Raw genomic sequence first — 25834 nt, forward strand, 5'->3', positions numbered from 1 at the left:
CTGCTGCCGCTCAAGTGTTGCATGCTGAAGAGTCCCGACGCTCTGTGAGGCAGCTTTTAAGAGGATGATAGGATGAAGGTTGGAATTCTGAGGGGCAATGAAGATGAAGATAAGAGTGGTAATTATGAATGAGACATCACTGTAATGTTTATTTGTGGGGAGCGTTTAGTGTTTTCTCATAAGTGAGTTAGGCTGAGCTGTCATTACTAGCTGTCTACTATGACCTCATTTTAATTTTGATCATTTAAAGAATCTTTAACTGATCTGATTCCTATAAGACAATCATGTAGGAGCGCACATGTCTAAAGATCTTTTTTTTTTCCTGTAAGAGGGGAAAGTAATCAGTAATGCCGAGATCGAAAAGTGACCGATATACGCCCCTGTTGTTCAGCGGTATGTGTCTATCCCTATGCCACTATCTTCAGAATGTACCTATCCCAGAGTGGTACCTATCCCTAGAGTGGCATGCCACTCCCTTTGATGTATTTTTTCTCACTTTGTTGACAAAGTATTGCAACACAGCTTCTGTTTATATATACACATTGGCAATAATATCAGTTTCAGGGCACATCAGCAAATACTAAATCACTTTATTGTCATTTAAAAAGCCTTTCATATATCCGAACAAGAAAATGGACGAGATGAAATAGATACATTCCTTTATTTAAGATGCTGTGTTGCGCTACTTTGTCAATAAAGTCAGAAAAAATCACATTTCCGGCATCACTGTTCGTGAAACAAACCAATGTGCATTAAATGTGCATATGCATCAAGAGACGGCACTGGTCTGCCTGTCTGACAGTGGACTACCACTTTCAAGCAGCACCTGCCTTCAGCAAACGGTATGTACCTACCTATAGGGTGGCATGTATAGGTAGGTACCTACTGCAGAGCACATTCTATACCACCATACCACTATATATATATATATATATATATATATATATATATATACATATATATATATATCATCCCACTGAAATGAATGGCATACCACTCTGATTCAACGGCATATACCACTAATATGAACTTTCAAGCGGCACCTGCCTTCAGGAAACGGTATATGCTGTTAGAAAAGGAGTGGCATACCACTCCAGGCATCGGTATATACCGCTGAACAACCGTGGAAAACCTTCGGCCACTTTACGATCTCGGCGTCACTCAAAGTAATAATGAAACATATGTTTGAGTTCAGCTGCTATTTTTTGCACCACTCTTTGAAACATTGCTGAGGGAGAATGGCACAGCTGAGGTTCCATCTGCAGCCTTGCATGAGGAAAAGAGCAGCTGCAATTACTGCGTTGCCCCTGCTTTCAAAGCTGACATTTAATTAGCAGTCATCGTCTTGATCAAAAAAAGAAAATGTAACTCTCGTCCTGAAGCTGATTTTTGAAATCGAATGCTCTGACTTGATGTTGTATTTATGCTCTTATCTTAAATCTTAACGTCTGTCATGTGTCTCTCTCTGCAGTGCCATGGGGTGAGTGGCATCATCCTCGTCACCATGGTTACCGGCTTTCTGTTGGTGTACAACAACAGTGGCTCTGGTGACAGATCATATCGATCATCGTCACTGTCGTCACACCGTTTAGATGGTCCTGTTGCATCCACGAAAAAGCCAGAGAGACCGCAGTCCCTCCCAACACCGACACTTGCGGGGTACACAGGTGTCATGGATCATAAGGTATATGCACCATCTGTGCACTGTGATCTGTCTCCTTCTGCCATTTCATGATGCACTGCACAGTGATGATGTCTCATGTAGCTAAACGCAAGAGCTAGGGAGGCCAGATGGAAAAGGGTATGATCATTAATTTCAGTAAACAGGGCCTGAAGGCCATTTGATGGTATTTGTCTCGTTTGAAAATAACCAAAACTCAACTTCTAAGGAAGTAAATGATGCAGGAAAGTGGTGCAGGTTGGTTCACCCACCACCACGGAGATGTATAGGGTGAACCTCAGCTTGGTTGTGATCCATCAAACACAATGACAGTGTTTTGGGGTGAGGGATCAGGATCTTGTCGGTGCATTAGGAGCCTGCATGTAGCCCGGAGTGGGATTCGGGGTAATAGCATACTGGCAGATGAAAAGTGGTTCTAAAGAGTTTTGGAAGGAGCATGTGGAGGCCGGCAGTGGAGATACAAGTGACAAGGACAGCAGCACATGGGACTTTGTCGTATACAGAAAAAGAAGCCGCAAAGTCACTTTGAATATCTTTATTGTCTGGGATGTGCCAGACAGACCTTGCTTGATGCACTGAATCAGTTAATGCATTACATACAGTGGCTATCCTTTAAGATGGCGGTAGCAACCTTAGTCTCCTGCCATTCTACATTAAGGAATTTGGCATTGGGATGTATTGTGCGGGACATATTTGTGTCGAGCAGCCACCCGTTGAAAAGAAAACTGATTGTTTTGACACTTTTGCCACATACAGTATATAACACAAAGTGCACTTAATCTGTATTCAACTGTCATCCAACAGAGACACGAGCATGTAAATGTAGGGTTCAGTAATGCACTGAACATGTCTTTTTGAAGCTTCTGGTGCTGCCCTGGTTACAGAGAGAACTGAAAAATCCTCTTCTGATGTGTTTGACTTGTGTACATGTCCATAGCCACACCACAGCTGAATGCGACATCCAGGTTTTTCACCTTGGGTAATACAATGATTATTTGCATTTGCTTTTACATTGTATATATTATGTTTTTATGGCAGTGCGCTGTTTTTAGCGATAGTAGTAAAGCCCTCTGAATGTGATAAATTACGTTTTGTAGCAATTTCTATTAATAAGGAAAAGCTACAGAATGAAATGGAAGTTTATTAAAGCTTTACTGTACCCTGTAAGGCTTTAATAACAACAATCACTCTCTTAAACAATGAAGTCAAAAGCTGAACTTGCTGTGGTAGAACAGTCTTTAAATGATCTCTGTACTTTACTCTGTTTGTTGGTTCATAATTGATGTACCCGCCATGAAATATTTAGTTACAAAAGCACTTAAAACCGGATGGATTTTTACCTGAACGACTGCTCAAGACATCACCGCTGTAATCTTTTGGTATAAGTGCCACAGTCAGTGTTGTTGTAATGCAGAGGCCTATCATTGAGGAACCAGCACAGTGTTTCAGACAGATCATTCAGACGCCGCCGTGTCTCCCCCTCAGTGAGAAAGATAGCTTTCCGCTCGAAGCACATTGCTCAGGCAGCTCCGGAGGATTTGGAAGGAAAACAGTGTTGTTACATTTCACCTTTCAGTGATTAATGATCAGTGATAGGCGAGTGTGAGAGCGATGTAGGTTTGGAGAGAGGTTTAATCCGGCTGAGGCTTCCTGGACCTCTTGACTTTGCCAGCTTCTACGTTCAGGGCTCCTCTGCGATGTTGGGATCCCTTTAAAGTCAATGAAAAAAAGATTTTTACCGTGGCTCCGAAGAGAAATGAGCGTTTGGAGTTTTTTTTTGTAGGCACTACATTATTCACAAATCCTTCATGTTCGTCCACTTCCTCCTGACTGACTGACAGCTGATTCATGATGGATCCACACTGCGACATTTTCATACTGCTTAGTGTCACTATGCTCCCACCTCCCGTGGGGCTTCCAGCTCTTTCTGCTGCTGCTGCTGCTTCACCCTCCGACAGAGCCGGGGAATGACTAACCAGAGCAGACCTGCTGTAGGATCAGTGGAGTGGGTGGATCGGCCTGTATTATTTCCTTCAGGGTCATTTGAGGTCTGCTGCTGCTGCCGCTTGAGGGAATCTTGGCTTTGACTCACACTGGGTTACACTCACATTCACACAGCTCTGGCGCACGCATGCAGACAACCTGCATGCAAATGCCCAGACGTGTTGTTAAAATGTTATGCCCTCGTCAGAGCTAGGGAAGCTTTAAAAATGCGAGGGGAGCTCTATCTAATGTGCCTGCTGGACCCTGTTTATGGTCCATATCAACTAATGTGCATATCTTGTCTGCATGGGCTGGGATTTCACCGAGGCTGGTGATGGTCTGTGGTTGCTTCGCCCATTTACATCTCACCCAGGAGTTTGCAAAACACCAAGCACACATCAATCGCTAAGACCGTGCTACTCCATGCGGCAGTGCGTTAAAGACTAAACATTTGTCTTTTCCTTCTGCCACTTCAGTGCTTAATGGTGCTATGAAAACAGCAGAGCAGCACTGTTGAAAGACATTTATATACTGTGAGATCAGACTATAAAGTTATGGGGCACATTTATCGTATGTGGGATATTTTGAGCGACCTGCTAGGAGTCTCTGTGTTTATTATGTTCCTCTTTGTCTGCCTTCTGCAATCTCTGCAGGTTTTTGTGAGATGCCCTTCTCTAGCATGTATTTCTTTTCGTTGACAAGCTACAATAATTAGAGCCACAGAGTTGAATAGACTCTTTCAAACACACACAAACACACACACACACACACACACACACACACACACACACACACACATTTGAGTTTGAACACCTAGATAGGCTCTCTTTTCTTCTGCTTAACTCCTCATCTTCTCTCGCTCTCTGACGTTTTGCCGATTCCAGTTAAAGAGACGTTGACCTTTGAAGAACTGTCAGCAGAATCAATCTACATTGGCCTTTATGCACTCTAATCACAAAGCCTGTGTGAGAGCATGAATGTGGATTGTGGGCCTGTGCCAGTTTATGATGTACATACTCATTATGAGCAATACCGCTCCGTATCTCTCACAGCCTACAACGCTGTCAGCCCTGGAGAAAAAGGTGTCATTAGAAAGTCAATTATGCAAAAGAAATTCTCCCATCAACGCCGACCCCGTTCTTTGTAAGATGTGCTATACAATCGGTATGTTAATGGTCCAGCTTACTTAATGGATGAGGTTTCAGGATATGCAAATTTTAAATCCCCTCAAAGTGAGGAAGCACTCCTGGAAAAACAGAATCAGGTGTCGTCTTCAGACTTACATTACATAGCCCAGCTTCTGCTTGTATACGTATAAACTACACCTGGTATTAACATGTAATGTGTATCCGGGTGATGACATCCAATCCATGGGTCTTGGCATTTACGCCTTTTATTAAAATGCTTTCCTCGTTATCTCGATTGTGCCTACATTGTGATCAGATCTCTGACCATTTCCAAATGGGGTCTGGCTGATCCGGTCGTGTAGCGATACCACTGCGTTTTTCTTATAGTGAATGGCAAGAGCTGACAGGAAGTCATGAATATTATCTTCTTTCTGGTCATGGTGGAAACACATCAGTGTGCTGCTAACGAGGCTCCATACTCATACTCTGGTGCAGCCATCCACTTATCTCTGACTGAAGTTGACTGGAGGAAGAAGAAGAAGACAGGCGCCTTGATTGTCTCGCCTTTATTCCCTTAAATTGAGAACAGAGCAAGTTTAGTGTCGTGGCTTGAATGTGTGTCGCCAGAAGAAGCTTAATGAAATGTCAACCGTCAGGAGGGTTTCGATGTAATTAATTGGTCTCTGAGAAAAGAAGGCAGCTCTGATCATTAAACTTCACACCACACAACCGTGCCACTTAATCCACCTCTGCTCTCCGTTGAGCCGTTAGCCGTTAGTTTCAGAAAGTGTACAGTTACTGTTATGATACAGCTGAGTCTTCATGATCGCACACCACTGCTCACATCAGAGGATGTTTGACATCAAGGGATAAGGTTGGAGATATGCTACATTTTTCTTATTGTCAACGAATCCCATAACAGTCTTGTAGGTGTAATTGATAATAAAAAAGTCTGCCAGGTACATTAGCTCACATATTAGCTTAACCATGAAATGTACCAGCTTACAAATTAAGATTTTTAGTCAGTTCAGTTAGCGTCTTTACTGATTTATCAGGCCAACGCCTCGCTGTATTATATTCCAACTATTAGACGACTGCTTTCGGTCGGTGTCCACTCTGCCCGCTTAATCGCTGCAAACCATTTCTGATGTCAGTTGTCTTCTTTAGTCTACAGAATTAAATATTTAGGTCTTGTTTTTTTGTGGTCACACCCACTGCACAGCATATAGAAGGTATGTTCAAGTTTGCAGCGGAAAATAATCCCCAACAAATGCACTATTTACTCCTGTTTGTGAAAGAATAGTAAAAAAAAATACACGTTATGTGTAGGTTGATTTATGGCAGAATAAAACCAAACCAATCATTATTTTGCATCATCACTGCAGGTGACGATCCCACGGTATATTTTATCTATCCGTATATCTTTACATCAATAAAATCTGAAGCAATGCATTGTCGGATCCATGGACATTACTTTTTCCATTTTTTTGAGGGCACCGTATTGTGCATACATTTCCCAGAACCTTGATACTCAATACATACTGTGTACTACTGTGTATAGTAGCCTAAACGGGAAGTGACTTTGGATAAAGCCATCTTCTTTTCATGGGATTTGTTAACAATAAGAAAAATATCAAATGTACGATGGTTAGCAATGATAATAGGGCCCTTTTTGTTGTTGTGCTAATGGCTCCTCTCTGAGCTCTATAGCTCAGTATTTGTACCTGTAGGTCTGTACTCTCCACCCCTCTTAAACTGAAAGGGGTGCAGACAGAGACTGGTGGATTGGAGGCTCTGGTGTAATATCAGAGGATGACTGGTGGGGTTTGCTCTGAAACCAATTATGATTCTGGGATCCCCAGGGAAGTGGATGAACAGGATCATACTGATGAGTCTGTGTGGGTGGTAATTGACTGGGACTGGAACCGGAGCCACACGCCTAACCGCTTCTTCTTCTTCTGCTGCTCTGAATGCCACGTCGCTCTTCTTAATAAACACTTTATTTAATTTATAAACAGGCGAAGGATTGCAACATACACAAACATGCATGGAAAAATCTCACACAATGAGTCTTTCTTCTGAAATGCAACAATAGGAAATACAATATAGAAAATGATATTACAAAAATAAATTACATAGACAGATTTGTTGATACAACTTATTCACAGGACCGTAAATGCATATACATCAGGGTCACTATTAGCCTTTGAAAATGGAAAAATAGGATGTGAAAGGTTTCCATATTTAAAAAAAATGAACAACACCATTTTTGATATGTGAGAAGATGTAGTTGATAAGCAATCAGTTGAAGTCTCCTCTATTATAAGAGAGTGAGTATCTGAAATGAGAATTTGGTATTGAGGAGAAAAAGACTTATATCAATCTGAAATATTTTCATCATCCCAGTTGGGAGAATAAATAATTGCTTGTGTGGCTTGTTTGTTGAAGAGTTCTCAAAGGCAAACCAACAATTCCGCCCGCTTCAAAGACGATGTCTTTATGAATAACTGACTGTGCCTCTGGCCTCAGAATCAACTCTAGAACGGGAAACTTTCCCCTCCCAATAATTATAAATCCTTCTAACATCTCTATTACTTCCAGTAATGCTAGTTGAAGGTGGGTTGAAATGTGGTTCATCTGTAAATATTATTTTCCCATTTAATATCCAATGACATAAATATGACTTTCCTATTGCTTGGGGTTAATACCACTAAAAGTGGAGATATATTGCGCCAGAGCCAGAATAAACAGTACTGGATAAAGTGTCAAGTATAGAATATTTACTTAAGCTTCATTAAACATAGATTATAAAAAGACTGATCGCATAATAAAGATCTCTCTTTGGGGAGTCCATCTCCGCCTGAAATGGCACCTGTTAGATTTAGAATTGAACTTATGAGTTAAGCTTTGGGTTGACTTTATCCAGCATGTCCCCAATTACTGGAGCAAACCAAAAGTCTTCATTGTCCTGCTGCATAGATTTCTTTCTTTCCTGGTCCTGGTTCACCTTTCCCGGTCTTTTTTGTCTACTTTGTCTTCTGGTCACGACATGTAAAGTTCTGTTTCAAAGTTGTTTTGTTGAGTGACGACTGTCTGACGAGCACGAAGAGAGAACACTTGACGTAAAGACTCATGACCCACGATTACAGAGAGAGAGGAAGCAAAGGAAAGTAGGCTTCATTAATTGCAACAACAGTAAACACAGACGATAGCTATTGTGTTGCATTGGTTAGCAGCCTCATTTAGTCTGGTATTGCCTCTAGATACTTTTTAGAACCATAACAGGTCATATTTTGAAACTATTTGAATGCATTTTCGATAAACAACCTGCCAGGTGAGCTATAAATGAATGAGGAGCGCATGAGGAGACATCCTCACACTGCCATGACACCGGAAGTCTCTCTTTGGTCGGCAATCACATCAGAGTTCACTGAATGGCCTCATGAAGTTGAATTATTCAGGAAAGTGTTATCTTATGAGGTTATGCATTATTGATCAAGGCAGACAGCCCTCTGCCTGCATGAGAAAGTGCAGACTGCGTGTCTCTGTGGGAGTCAGCAAGTGTTCGAGTGCTAATTGGTTCACAAATTAAAGGACCTCTGTGTTAATTCAAAGCTGATTATGAGTAAAAAAACCCCACCTGTATTATGCAATACAGTACAATCATTCATTTGTTCATTCATTCAAGAGTGTGTGGGTCACATCTTCAGCTGCCTGCTGTCTGATATTCTCCATCTGATTCTGAATGCCCCTCTCAATGTGATGCACCGCGGTCCATAAGTGGCTAATTCCCAGCATCATCAAGCTGTCAGAAGCTCGGGGAGCTGACACTGGAGCTTCAGCGTCACCGTCAAGGACACTTTTAGTATTTCACAAGCACTAAACTTTAAACCACGACACTGTCCATGCAACCTTCATTTGCCTTTTCCTAGTTTGACACATTCCCCGACTTTCAAAATGATTAAATGCTGCTTAGTAATTGTTTGGATGGTGCCGAAGGGAAAATGCACTCTATCTGTTGTATGTAAAAGAAGAAACAGCTAATAGGACTGGGATATTTTTGAAGGCAGGGAGGGTGTTTGTGCAGTGAAGCGCGTCATTTGCTCCAGCCAACTTGTTATTAAGTGAGGAGGCCTGTGTACACACACACACACACACACACACACACACACACACACAACAGGACATGGTTTGTTTGGGCAGTGTGGGATTGGAAATACCTGTTCCTCAATGCATGGAGACAGTGACTGTGCATGTGTGTGTAGAAAGGATTACAACTGGTTTTGAATCTTGACACTTTTTGGATCTTGACACAACGTGATTGTATGACATATCTGGGTCGACATCGAACTCTGCACAAAGATTTAAGGACATCCTCAGACACCACCACCTGTACACACATATACAGACACACACACACACACACACACACTAGGCAATCAGTCAGTGTGGGGTTGCAGAGATAGTGGGAGAGTATAATAAATATAGCAGAGGGAGCAGCACAGCCTGTGGCGCTGGTATCACCTGTATTGCACACACACACACACACACATTCCCACTTCTGAACTTGATGGAGTGTGAAGCTCAGAGCACAGTTCAGAATGCCAATGTAGCTCTCTATTAAGGTTCAGAATAATTCATGTGAAGAGTTTCTGGGTTTTTGCTGTAGGATCACTCAATCCCAGCTCGCCTCTTTCAACTTGGAAAACCTGTTTGGACACTAAACACAAATACCTGGTCAATGTAATGCCAACCAACACAACTGCCCTGCAATGCACCTCGACAAAGCTTATTGCTGAGTCAGAAATCACACACTATGCACTACTTACACAATATGTGTACTATCGTTCAACTTGTGTGAGTAAATAGTAGTGTGTATCTTTTCGGACGCACTGAATTGCGATTATCACATCACTTCCTGAGAGCCCCTTTGCCGGTTTTAGATGCGTAAACCTTGGTAACCTGATTCAACCTAATGTGACAGAATGATGATTTGTGATAGATGATTTAGGTTTAGCCAACTAAACAGTATGTTAATGTGGGATTTCGGATGAAAGCAATGTGTGTTCTGACCAGTACTGCACATGTATTCCTTCCATTGCTCTGATAAATATAAATATACCGGTTTATGTGTATTCATGATGTTCCTACAAAAGGAAAGTATTTGCACAGAATAGCCTCTGCTCTACTCTCAACCTGCGGTGCATTTGAATAATAGGATACCTGACAGGAGAGGCCATTACCAGTCTAGCTGCTCGACTCTGCCAGTTACACTTTATTCAGGTCCTGTGTGGCTGCAGAAGACAGCATAATCATAGTGCTAAAGGGCAGCATATCGACTTTAAGTGTGGACTGTTTTCAGTTGAAGTTGTCCACATGTGCTGTCGTACAGGTCATTGGATTTTTCCTCTCTGAAAGTAAGACTCTTAATTAACTTTATGTTACTTCTAGACAAGCTAGCGTGGTGACTCTAGTTTACTACTACTACTACTTTGGTGATCTCCTGACTTTTCCTCTTGCACAGAGGTTTTCAAAGTGGAAGGTGAATGTTGCATTAGTTATCAAAATACGATCACGAGACCCACAGTCTCAGACTTTGAAAACCCTGCTCTAGCACAGTCAGGAGGTTGACATTTGTGGTTTTGAGGGAAACGTCTCAAATGGATTTCCATGAATTTTTGGACAGACAATCATGTTCCCCTTTAGTGATCCCTTTATTTTTCTTTTAGTGAAATGAACATGTCAATATTGTCAAATATTCCCCAAATCAACAACATTCCCATGAGCCTCAGCTTTATTTCATTTTTAAAATGGGAAATGTAATGGCTTGATAAGACTATACTCTGGACTAAAAAACAATCTGACCTTTAACCTTTCATCTATACAGCCTCTGAAGATGCACTGCAGGACGTGTGCCATGGTGACCAGCTCCGGCCAGCTAACTGGGAGCAGGAGAGGTGAGGAAATCGACAGCTCTGAGTGCGTAATCCGTATGAACGATGCTCCCAGCGTAAACCATCAGCAGGACGTTGGGCGACGCACAAGCCTGCGTGTCGTATCTCACGCCAGCCTGCAGATGGTCCTGCGGAGCCGGCAGGAGCTGCTGAACGCGAGCCAAGACACAGTGTTCATCTTCTGGGGACCCAACAGATGCATGAGACGGGATGGTAAAGGCCATGTTTACAACAACCTCAGGCTGTTGAAACAGCTACTGCCCACACTTAAAGTCTACATCACTTCTTGGATCAAAATGCTGAAGTTCGATGAACTGTTTGAAAAGGAAACGGGGCTTGACAGGTAAATGTCCACAGAATCAGTGTTTGAGGGTTTTTTTCTTCTTCTGAAAAAGCCTTACATATTTTAGAATACGAGCTGTCAAAAGAATAAGTCAGAGCTCCAAACACTCACAGCATTATTAATAGGATTTAGATTAAAACGTGTCTATTATCTCTGAAAGGAGTTTAAGGGATTTGATTCATGCAGAGTTCACAGTTGACCCACTAATGCCAGGCTTAGGGAGACTATTGCAAATCACTTTCTTATTATGTGCTACCATGTAGCAGGACCTCTACAGATGTGGCTCAACATCAGAAAGGAAAAAACACACATTTTGTTTCAATGTCATTTGGATTCTGTAAGATGTGTTATGTTTCCCCAGTGATTACAACCCGAAAAACAATGCGATGAGTAAACATAAATTAGTGTCTTGGAGTAAGAACAGACACATTATTTACTGAAAGGGACAAATTAAAAACTAGGTAGCAGCAACATAAATAAATAACACTTTTTTAACAATTACAAATGTTGTGTGGTATGTGAACTGAACAGTGATACTGGGGACTGGTTGGATGTCGAGACCTAATGGACTCATCCTGCCGCTTCGCATCTTTAAGTGCCACAGTCAGCGGGAAATTAGTAATGCTTGTTAATTTTTTCTGACTGAATTCAGCTTTGGAACTCGTTTGTTTTCTTAAACTTTAATTAAAGTTAGGACCTTTTTTCCAAATATTATAATTGTATCAGGATTTGCATGGACTTGATGCAGAGACATAAAAACATCAAAAACTGTAAACACCATCACCCTGACTCACAGTCAATAACCATGAACCTCACTGTCTGCCACACCTGTGTCAATTTAGTCTACACTTATATAGGCTCATGGATTCCCACAGCGTCACTCATTGGTCAACATTTAAATGGCTCCACTAACCTGTACTGTAGAAAATTGGCTGACAATGCTCTTGCAAAATAAGAGCTCGATATAAAGACATTTTGCCAACATCACTCCATAAACTAATTTGCATGTGAAGAGTAAGCTAACAGGAAGATAAGAGGATGTTGCATTTGAATTAAGAATCCAATCACATCAACCTTCAAACAAGCACAGTCAGTACCAGAATAAATGTCTTTCTCACTGATGTTTATTTTATTGTGTACAAGGCATAGAATCAAAGAAAGTCTTTCTTCAAACTTCGTATTTATTATTTCGGAAAAGATGATTGATCAGACAAATTCTAGAATTATGAATTCAAAACTTTAATCTGGTATCATTTGATCAGTTAGTCTCTTGGAAGGAGTCAGTACCACCAACATATTTAGTCTATATGAGTGTGGAATTTGTAAATATGTGATTTCCTCTCTTCTTCCAGGAAGAGTTCCAAGTCCTGGCTGACTACCGGCTGGTTCACCATGGCCATAGCCGTGGAGCTGTGTGACAGGATCGACGTGTACGGCATGGTGCCACCTGATTTCTGCAGGTAAAACTCAGATTATTTTCTAATCCCAGAATTTAGGTGTTTAGCAATTTTAACTCAATTTTGCACACTAGTGGGAAGCTAAAAAATAGCAAAAATATCAATACTATCTGTGAACTTAGCAGCTTGCTTAGCAGGCCAATCTGTCATTTTATACCAAAGGGATGAGACCAAATTCTGTTAATTTACTTAACTGTATGTCCACAACTTTCCACTTTAGCTATATGTCAACTGTATCAGTTCCAGTAGATGCGGAGCAAAGTTAGTATTCATTTGGAGTCTGGGCTCCTGGTGTATAAGTCAAATATTCACTCACTTTGATCTGTTTTTGGTCTCCACCAACTGCTGAGGGAAATGTCTCTTTAGCTGCTAAATGCGCCACTATGTTCACCAGCTGGACGCTAACTTAGTCTGTCTGCTGTTTGATGCTGGGCAGACATTGCGCAGTGGGTTTATAAAAGCTTTTTCGCTGCCAGTTGTGTCTGAAAACAACGCTGATGAGAACTGTGAGACTCAACCAGAACAGTAAAGCTGAGGCCATAAAACCCAAAGAAAGAGCTGAAAGACACAAAGCAGAAAGGAACTGCAGAGTCTGGTGATGAATCTCTTGGGGCTCACCACCACAAGTGACACCTTTCACATGCACATTGTCATTTGATTTATATATAAAAATATTGATTATTGCAGCTTTAACTTTCTTATCCCAAAGGGAAATGTGTCTTGCAGTCAGGTGAAAAATGAAATATAAAATGCTAAATAAAGTTTAAAAAAAGCATAGAACATGATATGTAAATATGTAAAATCACAATCATTTAAGGTCGCATTTAATACAATGTACTTCAAGTTGCAGCATAACATTAAATCATACACGTACATCCAGCCAGTAGCATCCAGTTCTGACCTCAAGTATTTAGCGTTGAGTGTGTTCCTAAGAAGCATCCGTTTAAATGTCGCACAACGAGACCGAACGTTCACGAGTCGTGATGTATGGTAACGTTCTTCAAAGTGTTGGAGCCCACGAAAGCTTCTTTTTGATTGTTTTCTCATCAACTGTGTTTTACACTGAAACTCAGAAAATCATTGACCACATTTGAAAAAGAAACTATAGGCAATGTCCCTTTTCATTGTCAGTTTCCTAGCAACAGTGTTCACATGGCCTCAACGCCAATAATATTGTGTCCTTGACTTTTCCTCGACGCTTCATTTGAAGGCATCATGATGAAATATGTAACCAAACATTTTTCACATACTTCACAAATGTATTATTAAATATTATATTTACTAATATAGGGAAACAAAGTCAGGAAAACTCCACCAAACAACCAACCAAGTAATAGAATACATTATACTATAAGAGATTTTTGTATAATTAATTTGACAGTAACAGTAACATTATGCACAACAACTTCTGTTCAGCAGCTCATTTGTTAAATTATACATCCAAGACACCAACGGATTCCTCATCCTCGGGACTTTTTAGTTTGTCACTTCCTGTTTGAGAACGTGGGGCAACTAGTGCATGAAGGTTGGTTGGGTTCGCTCTCTCCTGTTGCAGCGCCTTCAGCTCCACACTGTGTGCTGACAACGAGGGTGTGTTTCCACATACAAATCTTGTCCAGTACGTCTTTAAGGGTGTCTTCAACTTGTGATGACAATCGTTCATTTACACCCTGCCGAGTCTCTTATTGCCGTGCGGTCAGGCTGGTGAATTAGTGTGATTTCAGCACCAGTGGAAATGTTCATCTTGACATTTTTCCAAGAAAAACGACACATTTCACTTAATAGGTTAGAAATGCAAAGTACAGTCGTTTCATATTGCGATTAATTTGGCTGATAATGTTCTCACATGGATCTACAATGGCATAAAGGACAGTTTGACAGGTTTAGATATTCAGAGAGAAATGCAGGCCAGATTGAAGTGACTCTCAGTCTTCCACTGAGCTTGGCGTGACCGTGAATATCAGAGGAATAAGATGGTGAATAATGAACACATCTGTGAGCGCGGATTCTTCTGATCTTTCTTTTTTTCTTTGTTCCTCTCTCCATTTCTCCCCCGCTGTGACTCGCTCCCTCTCCCCCACTCTCGTCTCATAATCATCCCCGTCCCTCCTTCTCTCCCTCCCTCCCTCCCTCTCTGGCTTTCATGCCTTTTTCACGCTGTACTCCTCTCCTCGGCTCTCCTGTGTAGATCCTCCTCTCATCCCTCTCTGCCGTATCATTACTATGAGCCCTCGGGGCCCGACGAGTGCTCCATGTATCTCTCCCACGAGAGGAACCATCAAGGAAGCCACCACCGCTTCAACACGGAGAAGGCCGTGTTTGCGAACTGGGCTCGAACCCTCAACATCCACTTTCACCAGCCAGACTGGAAGCCGTCACCGCCAGCGGGAACAGCTCCCACGCTCCGGTTCCAGCCGGATCCTGAGATTCGCTCCAGGGACAATCCCCAGAAGTCTGGATGAATATGTGTGTGGACGGTTTCCAGATTCCCTCTCTGGACGACATGAATGCATGAGACAGCAGGGTGGGACAGAGCAAGCGACTGTTGTGGCTGTAAGCCCGCTGCCTAAGCAGCTTGGCAGAATGGGATCATTGTGTAATGGCAGCACAAAGCCCAGACAGTGTTTTGGAAGTGTAACTATAATAGGATGAATTTCACACTGGAATCAAAGCCATGGAGGTGGGCTTGAGTGTTTTTTGGTTGTTTTTTTAACTCTGAGTAGAGCTGCTTTAACAACACTGCAGCTGTCAGAAAGGAGACAGACAATGAGACAGTACACCACTGCATTCATAAAGTGAATGCAGATTCACTGAGGACACTGAGGTCATGCCCTCATTATTTCTGTGAATGAGACAATTTCAATGATCTGAGTTTAAACTTCTCAATTACAATCAAATGGATGTTATTGTCAAAGCTTTCATTTTCTTTCGCACTTTTATCCCCATTCAACAATTCAATATTCACAATACAGACAAAAATGACAACACTGAGTAAAAAAGTGTTAGGTTGTTGTGTTAGGAGAGATTCTCCATAAAATCAGTGAAGCAACATCAGACCACCATCTTGATCTGTCGTTTAACAGCCTTCAAAGCCAACAATGAAGCAAATACAGTCGAATGATATGAAGCAATGCGAGCGCTCTGAAGGTACAGAAAATATTGCAGTTCATTGATTGGGTCTATTGTAATGGTATTGTCATTGCCAATGAATAAATATATATATATATATATTTTTTTTGATGACTGGATTAATTGTTTTGTCTATTAAATTGCCTTTAGATTGTATTGTTCTGATTTGACAAAAGAGATGATCACATTGGAGAAGATGAACCCAGTGAATGTTATCATTTTTTGCTTAATAAATGACTAAAACTATTTTCTGTCAATTAACTTCTCACTTAAATATATGAAAACATTTCAAATCTGGATGTGAAGCAATGATTTAATGCATGACCAGAACATAAGGTCCACTGTTAGGACAGGTGGCATCAGAAATGGAGTTTTTCTGAACAAATTCTCACCAGTAAAACAGAGACACTATCTAATTTCTAGACTAAAAAGTGAAAATTACAGTAAAGATTTGTAGAATTTCTGCAATAGTTGAACTGTATATTCCAAAATAAAGATCGAACCACTTTCGAACCACTTTCCACCCGAAATGGATTTAAAAACCAAGTGTTAATGTAATCTTTCTTAAATCATATCTAGACTTGATCTAGATCAAAGGGACGTGTTAATAAGTCATTATTTTGTTCTCCAACAGATGGCCCCTCATAAAAGCCCACGTGTCTGATACTGGGGGCCACAATTTCTCCTGTTACTAAAGCCAAATGTCTGAACAAGCCCTCCAAGGCACTTCCTCCGTAATACTAATACAAATGATTACATCAGAGTGTCACAAGCAGCCTCTTCACTCCTGACCGGCAGGCCTCCGCCTCTTCAGAATACAGAGGGGAGCTGCTTGTTAGCAAGGGATTACACTGCGCTATCCAACCGTATCTCCAGAGTGAGCGGAGCAGCAAGACTATTGCAGAATTCACAAAGTGCCATCCTGCAGAGGGGCCTAAAAAAAAACAAAGACATTCACTGCTGCCTGTTCCCGTACACAGGTGGAATCTTAATGTTGTAATTCTCACAGGTGCTCTGAGAAAAGCTCATGCAGTGCTTGAGTATCACACTAACTGGCTGCTCCTGAGATCTGCGCTGTGTGCTCTGCACACCAATTACTATCTCCTCAGGTAGAAAGGTTGGCTCTCGAACGCTTCAAAGGACAAGCTGGCTGCAAATGAGCCTGCCGCCGCTGTCTTAAACTCACGCTCGAGGCGACATCATGCTTTTCATTCACCTTGGAAACCTGGGGAGACGAAGGTGCTTGGAGCCATAGGGGTTTTCACCGGCATTTTAACGAAGTCTGCCTACGAGCAGCTCTTTATGCTAAGCTAAGCAAACCAGCTGCTGGCTTCAGCCCCATGTTTACCATGCAAATATGAGCGTGGAGTCAATTTTCTCATCTAACTGTCAGACGCAATTTCTATTCCTTTAAGCTTCAGCCCGTCGATACGAAACTGTTTGTGATTTTTAAGAAAATATCTGAGAAAGAATGTAACGGTTCATAAAATCCACATTTTCAACTGATATCAAATAGTGGTTTTAAGGATTTAATATGTTGTGCAGCATAAAGAAGTACAATGTGGCTCACATTTTCTCTTTTTAGATCGTTATAACACTCAACGTATTCAGCAAAATACATTTGGGATTTCTGAATAAAAACCTTGATTTTGCCAGATCCCTCTCAGGGATTTTCCAGCAACATTTAATCTGTTGTATAAAGTTGTGTCTGCTTATTTCATTTAGCACACTATTGTACAGAATTGTGAGCCTTGTACTGAACGGCACGATATGATTTACTAGTATAAAAGCAAGTCTCCCTAAGGCAGAAAAATGTTCGGGTGTTTTAACACTTTTACACATCTCTGTGTGTTTGGCTGTAAATAGAGCAGCAGGATGAACTCACACTTTCATCTCCTCAGCAGTGCTAATTATGACATTCTTTACACATACAGGAACCGCATACCTGCTGTTGATCAACTGTCTGAGTTACACAACTGCTCGTCTTTATAAAGCAATAGTGAGTCTGCAAAATACCATCCTGCTTTAGAGAAGTGAATTTACGAATGAGCTCTCTCTGATTCACATTTCACCAAGTAATCTCTTTTTCAAAAGCTTTTTTTTATAGCCAGAATCCAATAAAACAAATGATTAAACTGAACCTTTTTCAAATGTAAATACAGAACTGTGACGTGAGGCTGCACTGACACCTGGTGGCCTTAAGTGTCTTAGCATTTTCTGTTCAGACGAACAGCCTGGAACAACTGATTTGGAAAATTTGTCGAGTAAACAATAGATATGTAACATAAGAGGTGCAGCAGTTTAGTAATGTGTAATAGTACAACAACTTCAAATGAAATCACATCAAGAAAAGACCCATTTTACTGTAAAACTGTGTGGTTTTCAAACTTTTCAACCCCAATTTATGCTGTAAACTCAGTGTTCCCTTTAAAAGGCCTTAGTGTGTGTGAAGGATTTATAAATGTCTAATAACATATCCTATTTTGCCCTTTTGCCACTGAATAAATGTAATCTTCTCAGTTCTTAAAGTAAATAGTACAAGAAGTTTGTGGCCTCTGCATTGGTGAGATTTTGCATATATTTTCTATATAAATCTTTACTATTATTGTCATTTGAAATCATACAGTATATCATTTGACATACCACGAAGCATGTTGGCTGGTGGTAAATTATGCTTTATAGGGAAGAATAAAAAAAAAAAAGGTCTTGCCACCAAAATTAACTATTGTATTTAAATGTATTCACCAAGTTTTCATAACCCGACACACGTGGGGCATTTATTTTGTGTACATGTTAAAGATATCTGCTGCTGCATTGGTCAATGTGAACTATGGAGCATGAATAGCACACACCACTTGAGGTAATATTACAATATTACAATATTTCTGTCATTTCTTTTTTATATTCATGGGCATTAAGTGGCATCTGTGTAAAGTGAGTTAAATAACTCACAAACGACTGTAATATACACTTAAATACGTGTGTAAATACCTCTTGTTTTAGAGTCTATTGATGTTTTATGTGTCTGTAAAGTTACAGGGATTGTAAAAGACTGAAAGATGAAATCAATCTTTTCACCAAACCACACCACCCCATCGCCAAATCAGGTCAGAGGTGTAAAGTCTGTGTGTGTGTGTGTGTGTGTGTGTGTGTGTGTGTGTGTGTGTGTGTGTGTGTGTGCGTCTTTGCTCGGTTTGATCTCAACTTCAATCAGTTTGTGAACATTGACTGTGAGCATGTTAGCATGTCGTAGCATACAGCTCAAAGAACAGCGTTATTGTGAATCCCACTCACCCGCTGTGTGTAACAATTCAAGCGTTAGCATTAACAGGGCTCCAGACTAACCTTTCCACCAGCAGATGATTTGTTACAGCGGTATTAATCAACAAAACGTGCACGCTGATGAATAGTTTTCTTCATTTACATATAGTTTTGCGTTGATGTGAAGATTAACAGAGGCTTGTGACTTGATATCTGCAAAACATTTTACTGTGAAACAAAATCTGAACCCTAACCCTTAACAATTCAACTCCAGAATGCTCCTGTTCCATATTCCATTAGAACGGTTTATAATAACAAAGTCTGTTATGATTTAATTCCACAGTAAATATGTTTACCTGAGCATTATACTTGTGTACATGTAATATTGATGTTCAAATTATACATGTTTTAAAAGATAATACTCACTGTCGCATTGGGACTTTGAACAACTTACCACGGTTTACACCAACTAGTGACAGAAAGAGGACAGAAACGCAATCAAGAAAGCTGAAGAAAGGTAATTTAAGGCAGAAGAATCCTATTTATTGATTGTGAAGTGTACTGGTTAATTGATATATGATTACAGGAAATATGTGGAGGGAAATGGGGTGTAGTAGATTTACAGGTGATGCAGTTAGGTTAGCTACATTATAATTAACATATTTATAATCATATGTATTGTTTATTATCTATTTAGTTTGTTAGATGACACATGTCGTGAATATATAAAATGTGTTGTTGGGATTTTTATACTTTTTTTGTGTATCTTCCTCACATTCAGTCCTGTGTCCAGAGCATGTTTATAATAATAGAATATTTACAATGGATGAAAATCAATATATTTATTGTTGATTGATTGGTAAGGAATGGCCAGAATGTACAGTCATTACCATTCATCACCGATGTTGTTGATTGTTGTACAGGTATGATGGCGAACTGCTGTGGTCTGCTAACCTACCAGAAGAAACCAGGTACAGAGTTGTTTGTCTGCTTATGTTAGCTGTAATGGCTCTTGGGCACATGTAGGCCTAATAACGTATCCTGCTTTGCAAACTCAAGAGGAAGGTTTAACATCTTGTGTAGCATGCACACCTCTAGTGTGGCTAAAATGCAACTATTCAGTAGTGAAGAAACTTTAAGCAATATCCTCAGCAATGTGGGAAAAATATCATTGTGTTTCCTTCAGTTCCTCTGAAGAGTGTGGAGGTGAAGCTGGAGGTGAGGGGCCATGTAGCTAAAGTGGTCTCCACTCTGAGCTACGAGAACGAGGAAGACAAACCAATAGAGGCTGATTTTGTCTTCCCTCTGCCTGGAGATGCTGCCGTCTGTCATTTCAGTGCTAAGACTGGACAGACAGAGATTGTAGCTGAGGTGAAGGAGAAACAGGAGGTGAGCTGGTCAGCAAAGACTCAACTCGCAGTGGAGCTTTAAAACACAGTGAATGTCACTCACATGCGCCGTCTGTACTCCAGGCTCGTGAGGAGTACGATGACGCTCTGAGCTACGGTTACCAGGCCTACCTGTTGGAGGAGAGTGAGCCGAGTGCAGATGTATTCTCTCTATGTGTGGGCAGTCTGCCTCCAGGAGAGAGCGCCTCCATCAGGCTGGAGTACGTCACTGAGCTGGCTGTGCAGGCTGATGACGGGCTGAAGTTTTGTCTGCCTGCCGTGCTCCACCCTCGCTACCAACCTCTGGGTAGGAAAACACAGCCAACACTTTTTTAGCTTGAAGTGCACACCACTCTTGACCAATGTCCAATACACTGGAGGCAGAACACATCATCTCACAACTCCTCTCACAGGCAGACACCAACCCATCCCTGCTTCTGAGGAGGAAATCAATATTGATATAATGGTTAACTTTATACTGGTTGATATTCCTTTTATTTATACAAATTAAAATGCCCTGCAGAGTTTTCTTGGATTTACATTCAGTGTTTCTTACCAAAACAAATTGAGTGTATCCTTGCGATCTTCTCTGGTCATCCAGAACTTCTGCTGAACCAAAGATTCTTGCCTCTTACAACGTGTCCGATCTTGTTTACAGGTAGTGAAGGTAGCAGTCTGCAGGTGACCTCTGTTCCAGCCTCTCTGGTGCCCTACAATCTGTCTTTCTCTGCCCGACTGTCCTCTCCTCGTCCAGTCTCTAAAGTAGAGTCCAACTGTCCCCTGGACCATCTGCAGTACCTCAACACAAAGCAAACCCGGGCCACGGTAGGTAGAGTGCTAATGATGATTGTTTGTCACCACTGAGAACAACATACGTCATTTGATTCATATTTCCGAGTGTGTTTTGTGAACTGCAGGTCAACCTGGCTGAAGGATACAAGTTTGACAGAGATGTTGAGTTGCTGATTTATTACAAAGACGCCCACCGGCCCACTGCTGTGGTGGAGGCAGGACAGGCCTCTGCCAAGCCTGGTGAGTGCAAATGAGTGAAGCTTTTACTTTTGCAAATAAAAAGTTAATTATCTTCATCCTCCAACTGATGCGTTACATGTGGGAATAAAAGCCAGACGTGTGGTCTCTCTTCTGTGTTTCCAGGCACTCTGATGGGTGATCCAGTAGTGATGCTGAGCCTGTACCCCGGGTTCCCTCAGCCTGAGATGTCTTCAGTCTCCTCATGTGGAGAGTTTGTGTTCTTACTGGATCGATCTGACAGTATGAAGAATTGCATCGGCAGTGCCAAGGTATTCGTTGTGTGTTATTTTTGATCATAAAATCATTCATATTGTCCCTCTCAGACCGTGTCATTTACTATCTTTTCTCTCCTTTCTCAAGGATACTCTGCTGCTCCTGCTGAAGAGCCTACCAATGGGCTGCTATTTCAACATCTACAGTTTTGGGTGGAGCTATGAACACATGTTCCCGTGAGTCTCTCCGGTCTCCGGTCTCTCAGACATCACCGTTTGTGTAATTCATGTCAGATAATTAATATCGGGTGACCCTGCAAAACCATGGATTACGATCAATGTCATTGTTTTTAAATGCTACGTTCCGTTTTTTTAAAATAATTATTTCTACAGTGAACACATGCGTAAGTCTATCGGAAAGATTGTGGTTATACCCCCAAGACGTTGGTCTGAGACTGGATGTGAATTCTAAATTGCGGTGTAGAAGTTGGTAGTTTCTCACAACCAATCCACCATCTGACATCCTCCATTTGTGTGTTTCTGATGGCAGTAAGAGTGTGGAGTACAGCGAGGAGACCATAGAAGAGGCTCTGAAGATAGTTAAAGAGATGTGCACTGATCAGGGAGGAACAAACATCCTTGGGGCTCTCCAACACATTTACAGCCAGTCCTACATTCCCAATCAACCTAGACAAGTAAGAAACAGAAACACACACACACACACACACACACACACACACACACACACACACACACACACACACACACACACACACACACACACACACACACACACAAATAGGATACTCTGTTCTCAACACTAGAGGCTCTGTTTATGTGACAGAACTACAACGCTCTGATAGTTTGGTATTTTCTTGATCTTAAACTTTGCTTTGCTGCATGTCATCACTTTGGACTGAGCTCCTCTACCAGGCCTAATTCCAAGAATGAAAGAATCAGCATCAAATTGAAAGTTTAACGTGATTAAAGCTGGAACCTAAATCAGTATTTACCATTCTATTCAGCAATGAGTTGTTCTTATAGCATCTGTCATCCACAGTTGTGTAGAACTGTAATAATTCCGTTTTTAGTTAATTAAATCTCTCAGCAGGTCCCATCTTTAAAAGTTTACTATTTTTGTTGAGCTCTGTATCACAATCTCATTAATTAATAAATATGCGTGCTCTGCCGATTATTTAGTGTTCACTCACCGAACATGTAACAGCTTGTAAACTCAGAGCAATCAAGGGATCGGAAATAGATCGAGAAAATGCCTAAACTGATCCACTCAGGTACTGTTCTACTCTCACCAGTTTATTCGACTCACTCCTTTGTTGTTCTTCAACCTTTACTGTCAAAACCACTTGTGCTTCTGAAAAACAGCATTCAAACACAGCTGTGAGAGTTATGGGGATTACTTTCAACACATGCTGCATATGTTTCTGTTTGTGACTTCACCTAACTTAAGAGTGATGTGTAAACTCTGCTCCCTAGCTTTTTGTCTTTACTGATGGAGACGTTTGGAACATCAAAGAAGTTTTAGATCTGGTGAAGAAGAATTCAGGTTCCCACAGGTGAAACCACAGAAACACAAAAAAACAAAAAAAAAAAAAAAAACACGCCCACAATTGCCAGAATATGACCCACGTTCAAATGCTGTGTGTTAAAAACAAAACTGCTGTATTGTAGGTGTTTCTCTTTTGGGTTCGGGCAAGGGGCAAGCTCTGCTTTTATCAACGGGTTGGCCAAGGAAGGAGGAGGTCACGCTCAGTTCATCACAGAGAACGACATGATGCAACCCAAAGTAAGACATCACAGTCATATCAATGTTAATAAAACATGCAGGCACGATGAAAGCGTAGTGCCTTTTCCAACTTTCTGTTAACGGTTTCTCACCAGGTGATGCAGTCGCTGCGTTTTGCTCTGCAAACAGCTGTGATGGACATCTCAGTGAATTGGAATTTGCCAAAGGGCGTTTCTGTCACTGTACTCTCTCCACCGATCACCAAGCTTATTCAGGGTCAGAGGTCACTGGTTTATGCCCAGCTCACTGGACAGGTAGGAGCAGCGCCATCTCATAGTAAAATACCTATACTTGGCAAGTAATTACAGTAATAAAAATGTTGCTTTCTCAGAGTTCAGAGACAGCAGCAGGCTGTGGGACGGTGAAGTACAGACTGGCAGGTCATCGCTTTCGGAACCAGCAGCACTTCAGTCTCAAACCTGCAGAGGACACTGGGTAAAAAAGAAGTTATAGTTTAGATTGATTATTTAGCTAAAATAAGACTGCAAAAAATGAGAAAAAATTTTACTATTTAATACATGATTATTGAGCTGATGCATGCTGATGAATTATGTTGTTTTTTTTTATCAATATAGCCTGTAGATTTACATGCAATACTTTACAATGCATCTAAAGTTACATGAAATATCAGGTAATAGGTTTTGAACACTTCTCAAGGTGATAGGGTTGCTTCCGTTGTATTCAAGTCAACAAGGTTGCTTAAATATAAATAAAACTGTGACGTACAGCGACGAAAGAAACCCTCGGAATCTCTTCAGCAGAGCAATATCGTAAATGTTTATGCTTTTTCATGTTTCAACACAGTCACTGAAAGGGGACAATCGATAAATGTTTAGTTTTCCTGGAGAAGTCTTTTCATTTGTAGAACTGTTTTCGTCATGCATCGCTGTAATTGGCTGAAAGTGTATTTAATGATCACTGCATCCTCTGATTTATGATTTATTTCTGCCACTTTCTGCCACTACCACTTTGCACTTAATGTTGAGCGTGTGTGATTAAAATAGGGCCCACGGGTACAGTTTTTTTTCTTTTCTCTAGTAATCAAAGTTGCTATGGTATCTTTAGATCTCTAAATACTTGGATAACTCTTGACAGAATAAAAATCTGGACTTCGGTGTAGCTGGGGCCTTTAGCGTTTTCATATGTCTGTGTTAGTTTCCTTTGGGTGCTCTTGTTTTCTCTCACTAACATGCAGATTAGGCCATATGGCATCTATAGATTAGGCTCCACCTCTTTATGACCCTAAACAGGATACACCGGTAAAGAAAATAATAATTAGAAGGGTTTTTGTTAAATGGTAAATCTGTGTGCAGATGTGTTAACATCTCTCTCCTGTCTGCAGATTAACAGTCCACAGGTTGGCTGCTCAGACTCTGATTCGCTCCCTGGAGATGGAGGAGAAAGTGTGCCGAGGAAAGGAAGATGGAGGAGTGAAGAAGGTGGTGGAGCTCAGTGTCCAATCAGGAGTGAGCAGTGCCTTCACTGCCTTCAGACCTCTTGCGTGCGGAAATGTTCCAACACACAGTGAGTGTAAGTTCAAATACAAAAATGACCCTCTTCTTAAGAGACACTAACGCTGACCATGAATGATAGGGAAGACAAACAGGATGATGTCTTGCTTTAACATCGAAGAAATCATTGATCACTTGCAAATTTGCCTGTCTGTATGTAAAAAGTTTAAAAGACCTCTATCTTAAGATATCTTAAGTACCGTTATTAACTGCTTGTTGTTAGTTTGTAATAAGTTCAGAAACCAATACTTTTGATATTTTTTGCTTACTAAGTTTCATGTCTCATGTCTTGACCTCAAAGGTGTGGGGTTCAGTACTGCAATGGCGCTTTCCAGTGACGTCATGGAAGAAGGTAAGCACAAACTGAATGGAAGTGGACAACACATAGAATTACCCAGAACCCTCAGCAGAGTCCCTCGTCGCTGCTCACATTTATTGAGAGCTCGCTCAAACAGCAGGGCCTTTTCCGTGGCCTTGTTTCAAAAAAACTTCCAGAATTGTCATTGACCCACATTAAAAGAGACACACTATTGCATTGAGTGACATCTACATGAACACTGCGAGAGTCCCGTCTTAATGAAGGAGTATTTCATCAAAAGGCCCAATGTGGCTCGTGTGTATTTTTTATAATAATAATAGTTTTTGGTTGAAGGAGTTCTGTATTATCAAGCTGTGTTAAATCTGCTCTCTCAGAACGTATGGCTAGCCAACCTACGGGAGGCGGATGCAAAAGTTTCTTCTCTTCTAAGATGAAGAAGCTACGTGCCTTTTGGAAACCACAGCAGAACCAGACTGTGGACCAGACTCCACAGTCAGATACAGGTAAGAACAGGTCTCATTATGGTAGTAAGTATGCAGACAGCGGTCCAGTTTCATTATTTATAGCATGTCAGGGCAGATATTACAGTGTTCATACTAGTTTACTCTAATACATCATACTGATATCACTTTA

General features: G+C 41.1%; 2 protein-coding genes across 2 annotated transcripts; both read left to right on the top strand.

Annotated features, from left to right (window-relative positions):
* On the top strand, positions 1-15484 carry st6galnac5b (ST6 (alpha-N-acetyl-neuraminyl-2,3-beta-galactosyl-1,3)-N-acetylgalactosaminide alpha-2,6-sialyltransferase 5b). The gene is given in 6 exon segments (XM_079157434.1): positions 1-118; positions 1472-1684; positions 10679-11088; positions 12441-12548; positions 14734-14918; positions 14921-15484. Coding segments are annotated over 6 exon segments (987 nt in total). The 5' UTR covers positions 1-97; the 3' UTR covers positions 14971-15484.
* Positions 15485-19860: 4376 nt separating this feature from the next.
* LOC306695088 (von Willebrand factor A domain-containing protein 5A-like) lies at positions 19861-23810 on the top strand (the record flags this gene model as incomplete). The annotated part of the gene is made up of 12 exons (XM_079158229.1): positions 19861-19906; positions 20122-20324; positions 20408-20630; positions 20982-21148; positions 21241-21355; positions 21479-21624; positions 21716-21804; positions 22118-22262; positions 23062-23141; positions 23257-23371; positions 23467-23625; positions 23703-23810. 12 exons carry the CDS (start codon positions 19861-19863, stop codon positions 23808-23810), a joined length of 1596 nt encoding a protein of 531 aa, XP_079014355.1.
* Positions 23811-25834: the final 2024 nt, after the last annotated feature.

The sequence above is a fragment of the Pholis gunnellus genome (assembly GCF_910591455.1).
Source record: "Pholis gunnellus genome assembly, chromosome: 4".
In the NCBI taxonomy this organism is placed as follows: domain Eukaryota; kingdom Metazoa; phylum Chordata; class Actinopteri; order Perciformes; family Pholidae; genus Pholis; species Pholis gunnellus.